General features: G+C 39.4%; 2 protein-coding genes across 5 annotated transcripts in view; one reads left to right on the forward strand and one right to left on the reverse strand.

Moving 5' to 3' along the window:
• LOC125042671 (coronin-7-like) overlaps window positions 1-273 on the reverse strand; it is a 28,016-nt gene extending 27,743 nt beyond the window's left edge. For all 3 annotated transcript variants that reach the window (XM_047638474.1, XM_047638473.1, XM_047638472.1), the window contains exon 1: window positions 147-273. The gene's annotated coding sequence lies outside the window, so the exon portion shown is untranslated. The remainder of the gene's footprint in view (window positions 1-146) is intronic.
• Window positions 274-982: 709 nt separating this feature from the next.
• LOC125042658 (protein tumorous imaginal discs, mitochondrial-like) lies at window positions 983-9,810 on the forward strand. 2 transcript variants are annotated; one of them, XM_047638451.1, is made up of 9 exons: window positions 983-1,211; window positions 3,654-3,868; window positions 4,247-4,486; window positions 4,609-4,777; window positions 5,267-5,398; window positions 5,643-5,836; window positions 6,338-6,551; window positions 7,684-7,824; window positions 8,092-8,232. In XM_047638451.1, exons 1-8 carry the CDS (start codon window positions 1,040-1,042, stop codon window positions 7,821-7,823), a joined length of 1,476 nt encoding a protein of 491 aa, XP_047494407.1. In that variant the 5' UTR covers window positions 983-1,039; the 3' UTR covers window position 7,824; window positions 8,092-8,232. The 2 variants fall into 2 exon arrangements, with proteins under 2 accessions (XP_047494407.1, XP_047494405.1); XM_047638449.1 differs by lacking the exon at window positions 7,684-7,824 and having other exon boundaries at window positions 8,092-9,810.
• Window positions 9,811-12,500: the final 2,690 nt, after the last annotated feature.

A 12,500-nucleotide genomic window follows, 5' to 3' on the forward strand; every position in this document is an offset into this window, starting at 1 on the left:
ACTGCTTTAACCCTTATTTCACCCGAAACCCACCCTTTAACCCCACCGTTTTACCCCTTTTCTCAACCTACAGAGCCCTTAAAAGAATCCTCTGTGCTCTCTGACACGAAAAGACGCACGGAAATCGCGCTATGAACGGAAATTACCTCTCTCTTGTCTCGCGTCTCGGCTGGCGTCGTCTGGTTTGTTGACACCCAGGGCCCAGTGAAGCCTAGGGGGAGTGCCTTTTAAAAAGTTGTTGCCGGACCATTTGGTTGCGTTTTCGTTGTTTTGGGCCGTGGTTTCGTACTTCATAGGTTGCCGTATGTAGAAAATAAACGATTCTTTGTTTTTATATCATTATAGAAAATAAAGTTTGTGAGATTTAAAAAAAAAAAATGTTATGTTTGAAATTTGTGTTGAGTGTTTTCTGAGCCTATTTATTTCTCTCCCTTTTTTCCTATACTCAGAATATTTTCGTATCAGTTTAATTGATATATGCAAGCAAGAACACCACCTCCCAAAAAATAAAGGGAACAAAAAAAACGAGAAAGCATTCGCAAACCTCAAAGATACCATTCACTATCCCTTTGTTATATTAAATGACCAAATAGAACTTTTATCAGATATCTCTATATATTTATAGGTATTTATGTGACAAACCTACCAACTCTTATATAAATCTGAAAATAATAAATCCAGAAAGCATTCACAAATTGTCACATTCAATCGTGGATGAATATTCAAGCACAATGCACATTTCCCCTTTACACCCAACAGGAAAAACGGACAATAGTCAGTTTTAAAAATAAATATACCACTAACCATTAATGATTAATACTATCAAAAGTAATAAGAACAGTAAAATCTTTCAGGATATATTCCTACGCTTTTAGAATTCGTCTGCACATTAATTATGCAATCAATTTACAAGAGACATGTCATATTCTTAGACATTTTCCATCATTATCCACATGCCAATAATTAATGAAGTCCCTCCAGAGAGTAAAGCAGAGCCGAGTAGCACAGACAACCCCTCTCAGCTGAGCAGGACAACACGATGGCCGCCAGCATCGGCCTCCGCACGGCGCCGCTCCTCAAAACCTTTCAGAAACCGTCGCTTTCCCACCAGTTAAGATTCTTCAAGACATGCCCGACGAGCTTTTCGATATGCTGCAAGACGTCGCCCAAAATGGGGAGGATAAAGGTGTCCTCCGGGCTGTGGAATGGAGGTGAGATCCGGGCGCCAGGAGTTGCGTCGTCTGCTCTCGGCTTTCACGTTTTGTAACTTTGCCTTGACTGCTAACTTGTTTTATCCTGACCGTGGCCGTTTTATGCGTAAGCTACTGTGCAGTCACGTAGTTGATGTAGTAGGTATCTTTTTTTCCACTAGGTTTAATTTATTTCAGGAATATGAATATTTTGGAAGGTATTCGAGTAAGTTCTTGAGAATATCCATTGGCAAGACCTAAGTAATTCTTTTGTAATTTGCTCTTTTCACATTTCCTGCAGTAGGATAGAGATATGCTCTTTCGCCTTTGATAGTCTCAATGATCACATGGGTAGTCACAATACTATAGGGTATATTCCTTATGACAGAATTATACAAGTAAATTAGTCTCTATATCATGCTAAAATACCTCTATTATTGCATAGTCAGACTCAGGAACGGGGTAAAGGACGAAAGAGGACTGAGGAAATTTTGATATGAACGAAAAGATGATTTGAAAAGAGGCTTCCTGGAGAGTTATGACAGGAAAATAACTATTAGGCCATGAGGCAGGGGTAGGGTACATTTTCTCAAGGAAAGCAGCGGCAGGGGCTCCATTTAGCTACTTTTTTTCAGATTTCATATGGTATGGGTATTTTTCTAGAATGTCTACATATTGAGACTAGCAGATTTAGAATCAGTGGACTTTGATCAGTGTCTGCGAACTAAATTTATCAGAAGAAATCGTTGATGGAATTAATTGATAAACAGTATGAGCTTGGGGTGAGGGAATTTCATGTGTTCTTCAGCTGGGTCATGATGTCACTCACATGACCTTTCACCCGTCCAGATTTTGTCATGTTGACCAAATGTGGTGGAGAGTTTATATTCCAAGTGGTTGGGTTAGGCAACCCTCACATAAGGGGGTTTAGGGTGCACAGTCCCATAGCAATGACAGCAATACATAGACATTGCATAGTCTGTCCGAGCCAATTCTTGATATATCAGGTCTTGTATTGTCACTATTATTGCCTAGTGCTGACTAAAATCACTAGAAATAAACACAAAATATTATAAGGAATCCATCAGTACTACCGGTAATACTTCTATTCTTAGTACAATTTAGCAAAATGCATTTATACAAATTTCAGTACATATATTGAGAAAATTAGTAAAAGGAAGGGATGCACTAGCTGCTGCTTTTCTTTAGAAAATCCACCATACCTTATCTCCATAACTTAAAAGCTTAGTCCTAAGCAAGGTATGCTGTAATAAAAGGGTATTTGTATTGGAAAGTTTACATACGTACATGTACTTTTCTGGTACATTCAATTTATCAGGTCCCTAATATTTGCCAGTGAAAATATATCAGTTTTAAGAGACTGGTGCAGTGGAACAAGATATTACAGTATAAGATAATTGGGGATCCCCCCCCCCCCCCCTTCAGTCAGGTTTACCCCTATCTTGGGTTGGGGTTTCTATAGCGGGAGAAAGGGGTGCAGATGCAATCACTCTAGCTAGTTCTTTCCTTATTTTCATGCATACAAAATCAATGACACTAAATTATTTAAATGGTATGCCAGGACATGTGCATACGAGCCATGGTGCACTGGTCATGTTTTTAGGGGGCAAGTACAGTCATGCCGCGTATGTTATGGTGTTGACATGATCCCCCAGCAGCGGGGCCAAGCCACTATGAGAGGCCTTTTGCATCAGGAAACCACCCGGCAGCATTGAGTTGAATTAATAGAAAAATAAAAAAAATTATAAGAAAATATATACTTGTTTTACTTATTTATGGTCTCAGACACATTCAGACTTACACAGCAATAATCTGAGATAGTGTAAAATAGGTAATCTGTGGTACAATTCCAAAGAAAAGTTCAATGTATCAGTCGAGGATAGGACAGTATCATACAGTTATTTGAGTAAAAAAAAAAAAAAATGCATTGGCATGATACACACTTTATAATGCTTTCCTATTATTTGTAGAATTATAAAATATGAATCTTTTTAGATTTTCTTGTTAGACATATTTGTTTTTTGTTTTTCCTTTTTTAAAGTGTGTAGATAACATGATATATGAGTAATGATGTTTTCAGGGTAAAGAATACTTAAATTCAGCATATTTCCTCACAAATAGTTTGTGGAGAAAATTATAATTCCTTCAAAGGCTTAACCATCTTAGGATTAGAAAAACAAACACTTAAAAGATGGAAACCTTATAAACATGTATCCAGGAAATGAAATTTGTGTGTGTGTTTACATATTTGCAAATATATAGAATTATACTTACACTTATGCATCTCTCCTCTACATTTCTTTGCATGTTCAACAATAAACTGCCAGGGAGGTCTACAAGGAAAAAAGTATTGGATAGAGAATTGTTAGGAGCCACTGAAATTCTGATAGTCATCAGTGATGAAAATGCAGTTTTTTTCTAAACATAATGTTTTTATTGCAGGTCAGCTTTTAAGAATAGCAGCAACTGCTTCATTCCATACTTCGTCAAGCCTGAGAAAGCGTGATTACTATGATGTCCTGGGTGTACCACGTAATGCATCTTCAAAGGATGTCAAGAAAGCCTATTACCAACTTGCTAAGAAATATCATCCAGATGTGAATAAGAACGATCCCTCATCTCAAAAAAAGTTCACAGAGGTGTCAGAGGCATATGAGGTAGGGACAACACTGATCATGAAAAAGGAGTGACTGGGTGAGTGAATGAATGAGCATATGTGAGAGAGAGAGAAAAAAAAGAGAGAAAGAGTGAGAGTGTGTGTGTGTGTGTGTGTGTGTGTGTGTGTGTGTGTGTGTGTGTGTGTGTGTGTGTGTGTGTGTGTGTGTGTGTGTGTGTGTGTGTGTGTGTGTATGTGTATGTGTATGTGTATGTGTATGTGTATGTGTATGTGTATGTATGTGTGTGTGTGTGTGTGTGTGTGTGTGTGTGTGTGTGTGTGTGTGTGTGTGTGTGTTGTTCTATAGCCAGTACTATGTGTTAGTTGTATTTTTGTAATATTACAAACTTGGTTACATTGCTTGACCTTCCCTTCTCAGGTTTTAGGGGATGATGAGAAACGTCGGCAGTATGACACCATGGGCCACACAGCGGAGGAGATGGGTAGGGCTGGAGGCGCTGGTGCGGGCAACCCATTCCAGTCAGGGTGGCAGTATCAGACTACAATTGATCCAGAAGAACTCTTTAGAAGAATCTTTGGTGATTTTGGAAGAGGAAGCATGGACATGGGAGACCAAGATTTTGCAGAATCAGCCTTTGGGTTTGGTGCAGCGCAGGAGGTTTGTATTGTATTACATGGTTCTCAAATATCTATCCAGCCTACATCTGGCATTCATGAAGAACATAACCTTTGTTAATATCACACCTTACTAAGAGAGCAACATAAATTCTCTCTTTACAGATAGCCATCAATTTAACCTTTTCACAAGCCGCTCGAGGAATCAACAAAGACATGACCTTGAACACAGTTGATATATGTCCAAAGTGCACAGGGTCCCGATGTGAACCTGGTACCAAGGCGAGTCGCTGTCAGTACTGTAATGGCACAGGCATGGAAACAATGAGTACAGGTAAGAAAGTAAAAATGAGAGTAAACTGTAGGTTGGATTGTGAGCTCTCTCTCTCTCACAATCTCACTCTCACTCTCACTTTATCCCCATCACCCTCTCTCACCTTCAGTCTCTCTACCTTCCTCACCCTCTCCCTCACTCCCTTCTCTACTCTCTTTTTCTTTCGTACCCACTCCCTCCCACACCATCTGCTTTTCTATCTGTCTCCCCTATCCTCTCCCTCTCTCTCTCCTCCCACCCTATCCCTCCTCCATCCTTTCCCTTCCTCTTGTTTTGCCATCCTTCACTTTCTCCCTCCCAATTCCTTCCCCTCTCTCTCCTTTCCTCTCACTCTTCCTCCCTCTCTCTCTCTCCATCCAGCCCACCCACCCTCTCCCCCACTCTACCTCTTTATAGACATTTCTCTTTCTTTCTTTCAGTGAAGTGATAATACATCCGCATGTTTAATGAGCAACAAGCATTGATACTAATTGATTTTTTTTATTTTAGGACCCTTTGTGATGCGTCAGACTTGTCGATATTGCCATGGGACTCGCATGCACATAAAGTTCCCCTGTACAGAATGTGAAGGAAAAGGCCAAACAGTACAAAGGAAGACAGTCACCGTTCCTGTTCCTGCAGGTGAGTGAATGCTTTGTACTAGAAAGATAATTTGTTATTAAACCTTTCTGTTATTTATCTTACTCTTCTTGATTGTTCTTTCTGTTGTTAAATATAGGAGGAAATGGTTTTACTTTTTGAATGTCATATCAATAGCTAAAGACTTCTAGCCTTATAGTACTTTATAGGCGATGAATCCTGTCACTTCCACATGAAGACTGCATATTCCTTTAACTTGCATCCCTAATAATCCTATAATGTACAGGTGTTGAGGATGGACAGACACTGAGGATGACCGTTGGTAGGAAGGAAGTTTTTATCCGCATGAAGGTTTCCAAGAGTGATTATTTCCGACGAGATGGTGCAGATGTCCACACAGATGTAACCGTGTCCCTGGCTCAAGCAGCACTAGGGGGAGCCACCAGAGTACAGGGCATCTATGAAGATATCACACTACAGGTAATGTCTGCTATGAGTTAGGAAAGATACATTTTTTATTGCTGTGTAGAGAGTGAGTGTGTAAGTGTGAGTGTGTGTGTAAGTGTGTGAGTGTGTGTAAGTGTGTGAGTGTGTGTAAGTGTGTAAGTGTGTAAGTGTGTGTAAGTATGTGAGTGTGGGAGAGTATGAGAGAGTTAGAGTGTGAGTGTGTGAGTGTGTGAGTGTGTGTGTGTGTGTGTGTGTTTGTGTGTGTGTGTGTGTGTGTGTGTGTGTGTGTGTGTGTGTGTGTGTGTGTGTGTGTGTGTGTGTGTGTGTGTGTGTGTGTGTGTGTGTGTGTGTGTGTGTGTGTGTGTGTGAGTGTGTGTGTGTGTGTGAGTGTGTGTGTGAAAGAGGGAGAACAAGAGAAGGAGGGAAGGAGGGATTCAAAAGATGTGTAGCACATTTAAAAAATGTTTTTAAACCAATAATATGAGCAGCAAGTTGTATAGAATTGATATCTATCTTGCTTATGCGTGTTGACAGATTCCAAAGGGCACACAGTCCCACTCCAGAATATGTTTGAATGGCAAAGGCATTAAGCGTATCAACACCTATGGCTATGGTGACCACTATGTCCACGTCAAGATAAGGATACCAACAAAACTCTCAGCAGAACAAGAAGCCTTGTTGACAGCTTTGGCAGAGCTTGAAACAGACACACCAGGGACCATCAATGGCATCACCTACACCAAAGACGGTAAGATAGTGCTAAGCCTTCATAGTAGAACAAAAGTCCTTGTGAGTGCTCTGAGAAACAGGTGTTCTCTCTTCCACTCTGCTTGCTCTTTTGGTATGCAAGTTCCATTGAGTTTTCTTTATTTTCTTTTTCTTCTTCCTCTCCTACTTCTTCTTATGTAAAAGTTGCATTGATATGATACATGACATGTATGATTTGGTGCTGACCTTAAGACAGGAAATGAAGTCTAAATGTGAGTTGTTATATCAGACACAGGTAAATTGTTAGATTGATAGTATGTCATAAAGTCCTCCAAGGGTATGATGTCAATCTGTTGTAAACTTGAATTTATGTATATAAGTTTTATGTATATCTTTGGCTTACCTTTGATGTAGAATTAACCCAGAGGCTCTAGATTGAGGCCCTATCCGGTGTACATTTTTATCAGTTTTATTTGCACATAGATGCTTCAGAAGCACTTAGTAAGCAAGGGGTCATTTACTAAGCCTGCCGGACATCACCTAGAATTTTTAGGAGAGAATATTATATCTAATGTTGTTATTATTATTTCCATTATTATTGTTAATATTGTTATTATTATTATTATTATTATTATTATTATTATTATTAACATTACCATTACCATTATTTACAGTAATGATAGCAAAAAAAAAATCCCCAAAATTCTGAGAATGGGTAAACAAATGTAAGCAGTTTGGTCTAGTAATTAATTTTGATATATGGTAGTGAAAACCAAGAACATTTTGTAGTAATATAGTTTCCATACTTTATACATCTGTTAAAAAAAAAAAAATGATCAAACTTTATCACATATTTTATTGTGTGCATTTCCTAGGAGAAAGTTATAGGATTCTGAGAAAGTGCTGCCTGGTCAATGTAAATTACCAACTCTGTTTTCTTTTCTTTGTGAGAAAGACTAGCAGGGAGAGATTACCTTAAAAAGTTGCATTAAGTGAAGATATATATATTGCCTGATATGAAAAAGAAAATGCAATTTCTTTTTTGGCTTAAGAAATATAAGCACAGTGTAGAGACTGAGAGGATTACATACTTCACAATATTTTCTTGGCATAGCCATTGCTGAAAATTTTAGATAATGAAGAATAAGACCTCCCTTCCCTGTTTCCTGCAGGAAGGAAGAAAGCCTATCAAGAACAGGCAGCACAGACTCAAGACACAAAAGCTTCCACTCAAGAGTCAGGGCCCTTCTCCACCAAGTCTGATGCCAACGATGGCCTCTTGACCAAAATTAAGCGTGCTATTTTTGGTTAGGGTGCGTATCACAGTTGCATTTCATTCTGCGGCCTTCATTCACTTTCACTGTTTTCACTATTTTACTGTGAGTGTGAGCAGGAGGTGTCACAGTTTTTGTGACTAGGGATTGATTACAGGTAATCTTTTATTTTATGAAGTAGCCTTTAAATTCAAATTTCAGGTTTCTGCTTTTGTAGCTTGTGATTATGTTGCATAATTTTCTACTTTAAGTATACCTTATCATCCTGGTCAGTTGTTCATGCTGTATTCTCAATTGCACCAACAGGTAAACAAGTTGCTGTCGAGGAAAATGATACTCTGAGGCAGATCCGTGCTATACTAAGGGGCAATATAGAAGAAATTGTTGCTCGGAAAGTTGCAGATGATGTGGAGGATGCAGCAGAGGACACAAAGAGACCAACAGAAGATGATAGTAAACAAGGAGACAGAGTCGAAGCCAAGAAATAAAGGACATGAGATGTGAGGCACTGTATATTTTCTTTTGTTGGCAGTTTCAGAAAGGGGAAGACAAAGTGGAAAACTTGATTGTCAATATTCTGTTGTCTACTGTATTCAGATATGTATTCTGTCTTGTTCAAACTCACTCATTCTCTCTCTCTCTCTCTCTCTCTCTCTCTCTCTCTCTCTCTCTCTCTCTCTCTCTCTCTCTCTCTCTCTCTCTCTCTCTCTCTCTCTTTCTCTCTCTCTCTTTCTCTCTCTCTCTCTCTCTCTCTCTCTCTCTCTCTCTCTCTCTCTCTCTCTCTCTCTCTCTCTCTCTCTCTCTCTCTCTCTCTCTCTCTCTCTCTTTCTCAGGAATGGCTTCCAGTTTTTATTATGCATTATGAGATTTGTAAGATAAACCATATCTTTTGATGTTCTTCTTAGAAAGTGGTACTGTTTTCCTCATTACAGATGTATCACTATAAATATATTTCTTATTTTGTTTTTTGTATGTCTCACATTTTTTCAGTGTGATTCTCAAACCAGTCCAAGTTAACTTGCATAATTATTCTGCATGAATGGAATTGTTTCCTTAAACTTTACAAGAATGTAGTGTATAGCTGTGATCATGTTCAGATTGAGAATTACAGTATATACATTAAACTGCAAAATTGTTGTGATGCAGTCATGTTGCAGATTTTGCTTTACTGTCAAGTCTTTCAATATTCTCCCTGGCAAGCCCTCCAAAGTGCCATGATAAGACTAATTTAATTTTACTGTCACCAAATTTAATTGTTTATATAACTTGAAAAGGACCATTGCATCAGATACAAACTCCTGAAGCAAACTTTTGATCTCATGGCTCTCCATTAAAATTGCTCATAGCTAACACCTGAATCAGAATTCATGTACCTTTGGCTTTGTAGTATAGTAACAGTATCAGAATTCAAGTCACGGCCTATAGGAGTGGGTCATAGTTCTTGGCATTATTTTGATTCTGGCAATTTTATGCAAAGAATTATTTATCTGCTGGTTAGTAGAGATTGAATTTTTGAGAATTGGGTGCAATTAAGAGTATTTTCATTATTATCTTTGGTGTGGAAGATATATCATACAGGCTGTGATGGAAGATTAGAGAGTTGAGAAGAAATTGTAGAGTAACCTTTTTTTTCAAGACATCGAAAAGAAAAGGTGATGGTTCTTTAAAATATCCTGGAATAAATGTCAGCAAGGTATTAGGTTATACCAATGTGATATAGAGCAGCACAAGGATAAGGTGCCATTTTCTTCCGTTGCCATCTGGAAATAAATTCGTAACTATGAGAAAAATTTGCAGTGATACAATGACTTGGCCACACACTCTGTCTCATATTTTTATATGGTTGAAGAAGCGTTCCTGTTCAACTCTGGGAAAAAATTATCAAAGAGAAAGTTAAAAAGAAAAAGTAAAAGATACTGTTATTGTTTCATGTTATTATAATGTATGGTTGAAAATACATGTACAGGCCTATAGATTCCATATTGTATATAGTGGAACAGTATTGAAATACACAATACAGTTTTAGTCTGTTCTTATTTACCCTTTTTATAATGCCTGACTTGCTATTTAAGTTGTAATGAGGAAAATTATTTTCTTCACATGTTCTCTATGGTATAACTAGATTTGTTATTCCTCACCATCATTATCCCCCTCAAAGATTCTTACTTAAATTTGACCTTCTTATTCTTCAGTGATTACCACTTTCAATCTTGCAATGTGCATAAGACTCCCAGGTTTATTTATCTTTTGGAAGATAAAGTACAAGTGATTAAATGGTTTTGAATTAATACCAATAGAGAAAAAAAAAATAATGTAAATCATTATTTCTCCCAATGCTGACATTTGCATGTCGTGTTAAGACTTGTTCCTTTAGTCTCACCATCTGTGTATGGTGAATGTGAGTCCATTATAAAGTTGTACTCCACATGGTTATTCCTCAGATAAAGATCATGCTCCTGACCTATGAAGGGCATTATGCAGTTGTTAGCTGGTGGATATCATTTAAATAAACATAGAAGCGGACCAATAATTTAAATAAGAGAACAAAACGTCCAAAAATATCTCATGGAGTAGTGGCGACAAATTATTGCAAAAGCAAAGCATACTGACCGTACAGTCAGAAGGAAAGACTGCATGGTCTTTAATTTCACTACAAGGTGATATCTGAGAATTAAAGTGTTTTTGTGTTTCAGTAAATAACAGCCTTTTTCATTAATCTAGAGCAAAATGAGGGCCTTATTCCAGTACAAAGTGTTCCTTATTTGTAGCTCCCCATGAGTAACATAACGAGTAGCATAATGATCTGTCTATATATCTTACAAAAGTAATGATTCACATGGATATTAATACTCACCTTCCTATTAATGGACTCGGTTTGTTCATTGTTCTCCTTAAATCCGAAGGCTCTGGCAATGTATTCCAGGTGATAAGAGTATTGGAGATGCAAAGACAAACCCACTGGATGATAAGGTCCTGATAATTCTTCCTAGAGATCAATCCACTGTAGATTTCCTAGGAAAGTGAGCATAACAACACTCACTCAGTAAGGCAAAAAAGTTAAGATTGTTCTTCCTGTCATATATGATTTTAATGTGATCACATCACAACCCCAGGTCCTGGAAGCTTCCCACTTGACAAAGACAAGTACCCCAACTGGGAAAGTCTGATCACAATACAGGGAGCCTCATTTAACTCCCTTGACATGGGACTCTAGTCCAACAGGAAGGGTAGTCCCACATGTGGCATATATAGCCAAGACGTACAACATGGCAGTGTGCCCCAAGCCACATAAGGATGGCAAGATGTACATGGATGCAGAGTGTCTCAGTTGTGCCAGGAAGCATTATAGCTTTAGTCTGGCCTATTCTGTCAGGACAAAATTTTATGCCTAATTCCCAGGCACCAGTGTCTAGGGACAGAACATATCCAGCATTTGCAGAGGCAGAGAACCGCTGAGGATCTATTTTTCCTGAGGGAGGTTTTCAGGGATGCTCAGTAAATTGCCATGAGGGTCAGGAGAGAAAGTGACTGGAATACTGCGAGTCCTTTGGCCCCTGGGTCTTCCATACAGAGCTTTGGCATGGTATCAGAGTGCTGATTGAGTCAAGAACGCCTTCAACCAGGCAGATTTGCCTCACTAAAGGCAAGGCAACTGGGCCAACTGATTCCAAGGCTATGTTTTTTGTAAGGAAAATAAGGAGGACATAAAAGATCGGTTCTTGCTCAGCCCTGTGTTTGGCCAGGGCTCCGAGGCCTTATGTCTTTGGTGTAAGAATACACACCCAGGAGCTGGGATATTGGTGATCCAGAATCCCACTCTCCAAATGGAGGTAGAGTACCTGGCAAACCGAACCAAGGCAACTTGTCCCTGGAGTCCATCAGTGTGAACTATGGCTCTGTCACCCTGATCACTGCCGAGCCCGGACCTAAAGCTTGAGTCAGTCATGGGTTGGATTGATGTTTACAAAGCTTTTCCACCTAGACATGGAGACCGACATTCCCCCGAAACTCTCAAAATGATCTAATACCAGCACAGTTATCGTGATGATTGAGGGCAGAAGCAGAGGGGGACATTGCAGATATTACACAGACACACACACACACACACACACACGCACATGCACGCAAGCACATGTGAAGTGATGGTGTGGTAGCCTAGATAGTGTTAAGTGCTTTGCATGTCTTCTCGCTTGCAGCTGCCACCACTGGCTAGCCTAGTGCAAAAAAGGGAGCAGTTCTGCATAAGCCTCCCCTGCCAGTTCATAGCCTCTCTGTCATCTAGACTTCTGCAGTGCCTCCTTGTGGCCACTCATGGAAACTGAATACCTTGCAGTTCCAGGCTAAACTGTGTTAGATCTCAGAGCAGCAGAAGTCTCTAGAGGTAAGGAGTCATGGCCCACCAGCGTGTGGACATGCCTTAGCTCTGTATTAATTCCTGCCCCTAGGGTCAATGGGTGGCTCGGGGGAGGAGGGCCTTGTCAGTCCTCCCCCTCCCAGATAAAAAAAAAAAAAAAAAAAAAAAGCAGTTAACTTCTTTTATAAATGGTAATGCTGGGGGAATATTACTGACCCTCTTATCCACAAAGTGAGGCAGGCTGTGGGTCCCGGACGTTGGGCCTACCACCCTACTTTAAATAAGGTGGTGTTGGCAAGGGTGGCAGAGGTGGCGTCCACCTTAGGCAGTGAGAACAGCCTCCTTCTCCAGGACTTTGCTA

The sequence above is a fragment of the Penaeus chinensis genome, chromosome 32, assembly GCF_019202785.1.
Source record: "Penaeus chinensis breed Huanghai No. 1 chromosome 32, ASM1920278v2, whole genome shotgun sequence".
Lineage (NCBI taxonomy): Eukaryota > Metazoa > Arthropoda > Malacostraca > Decapoda > Penaeidae > Penaeus > Penaeus chinensis.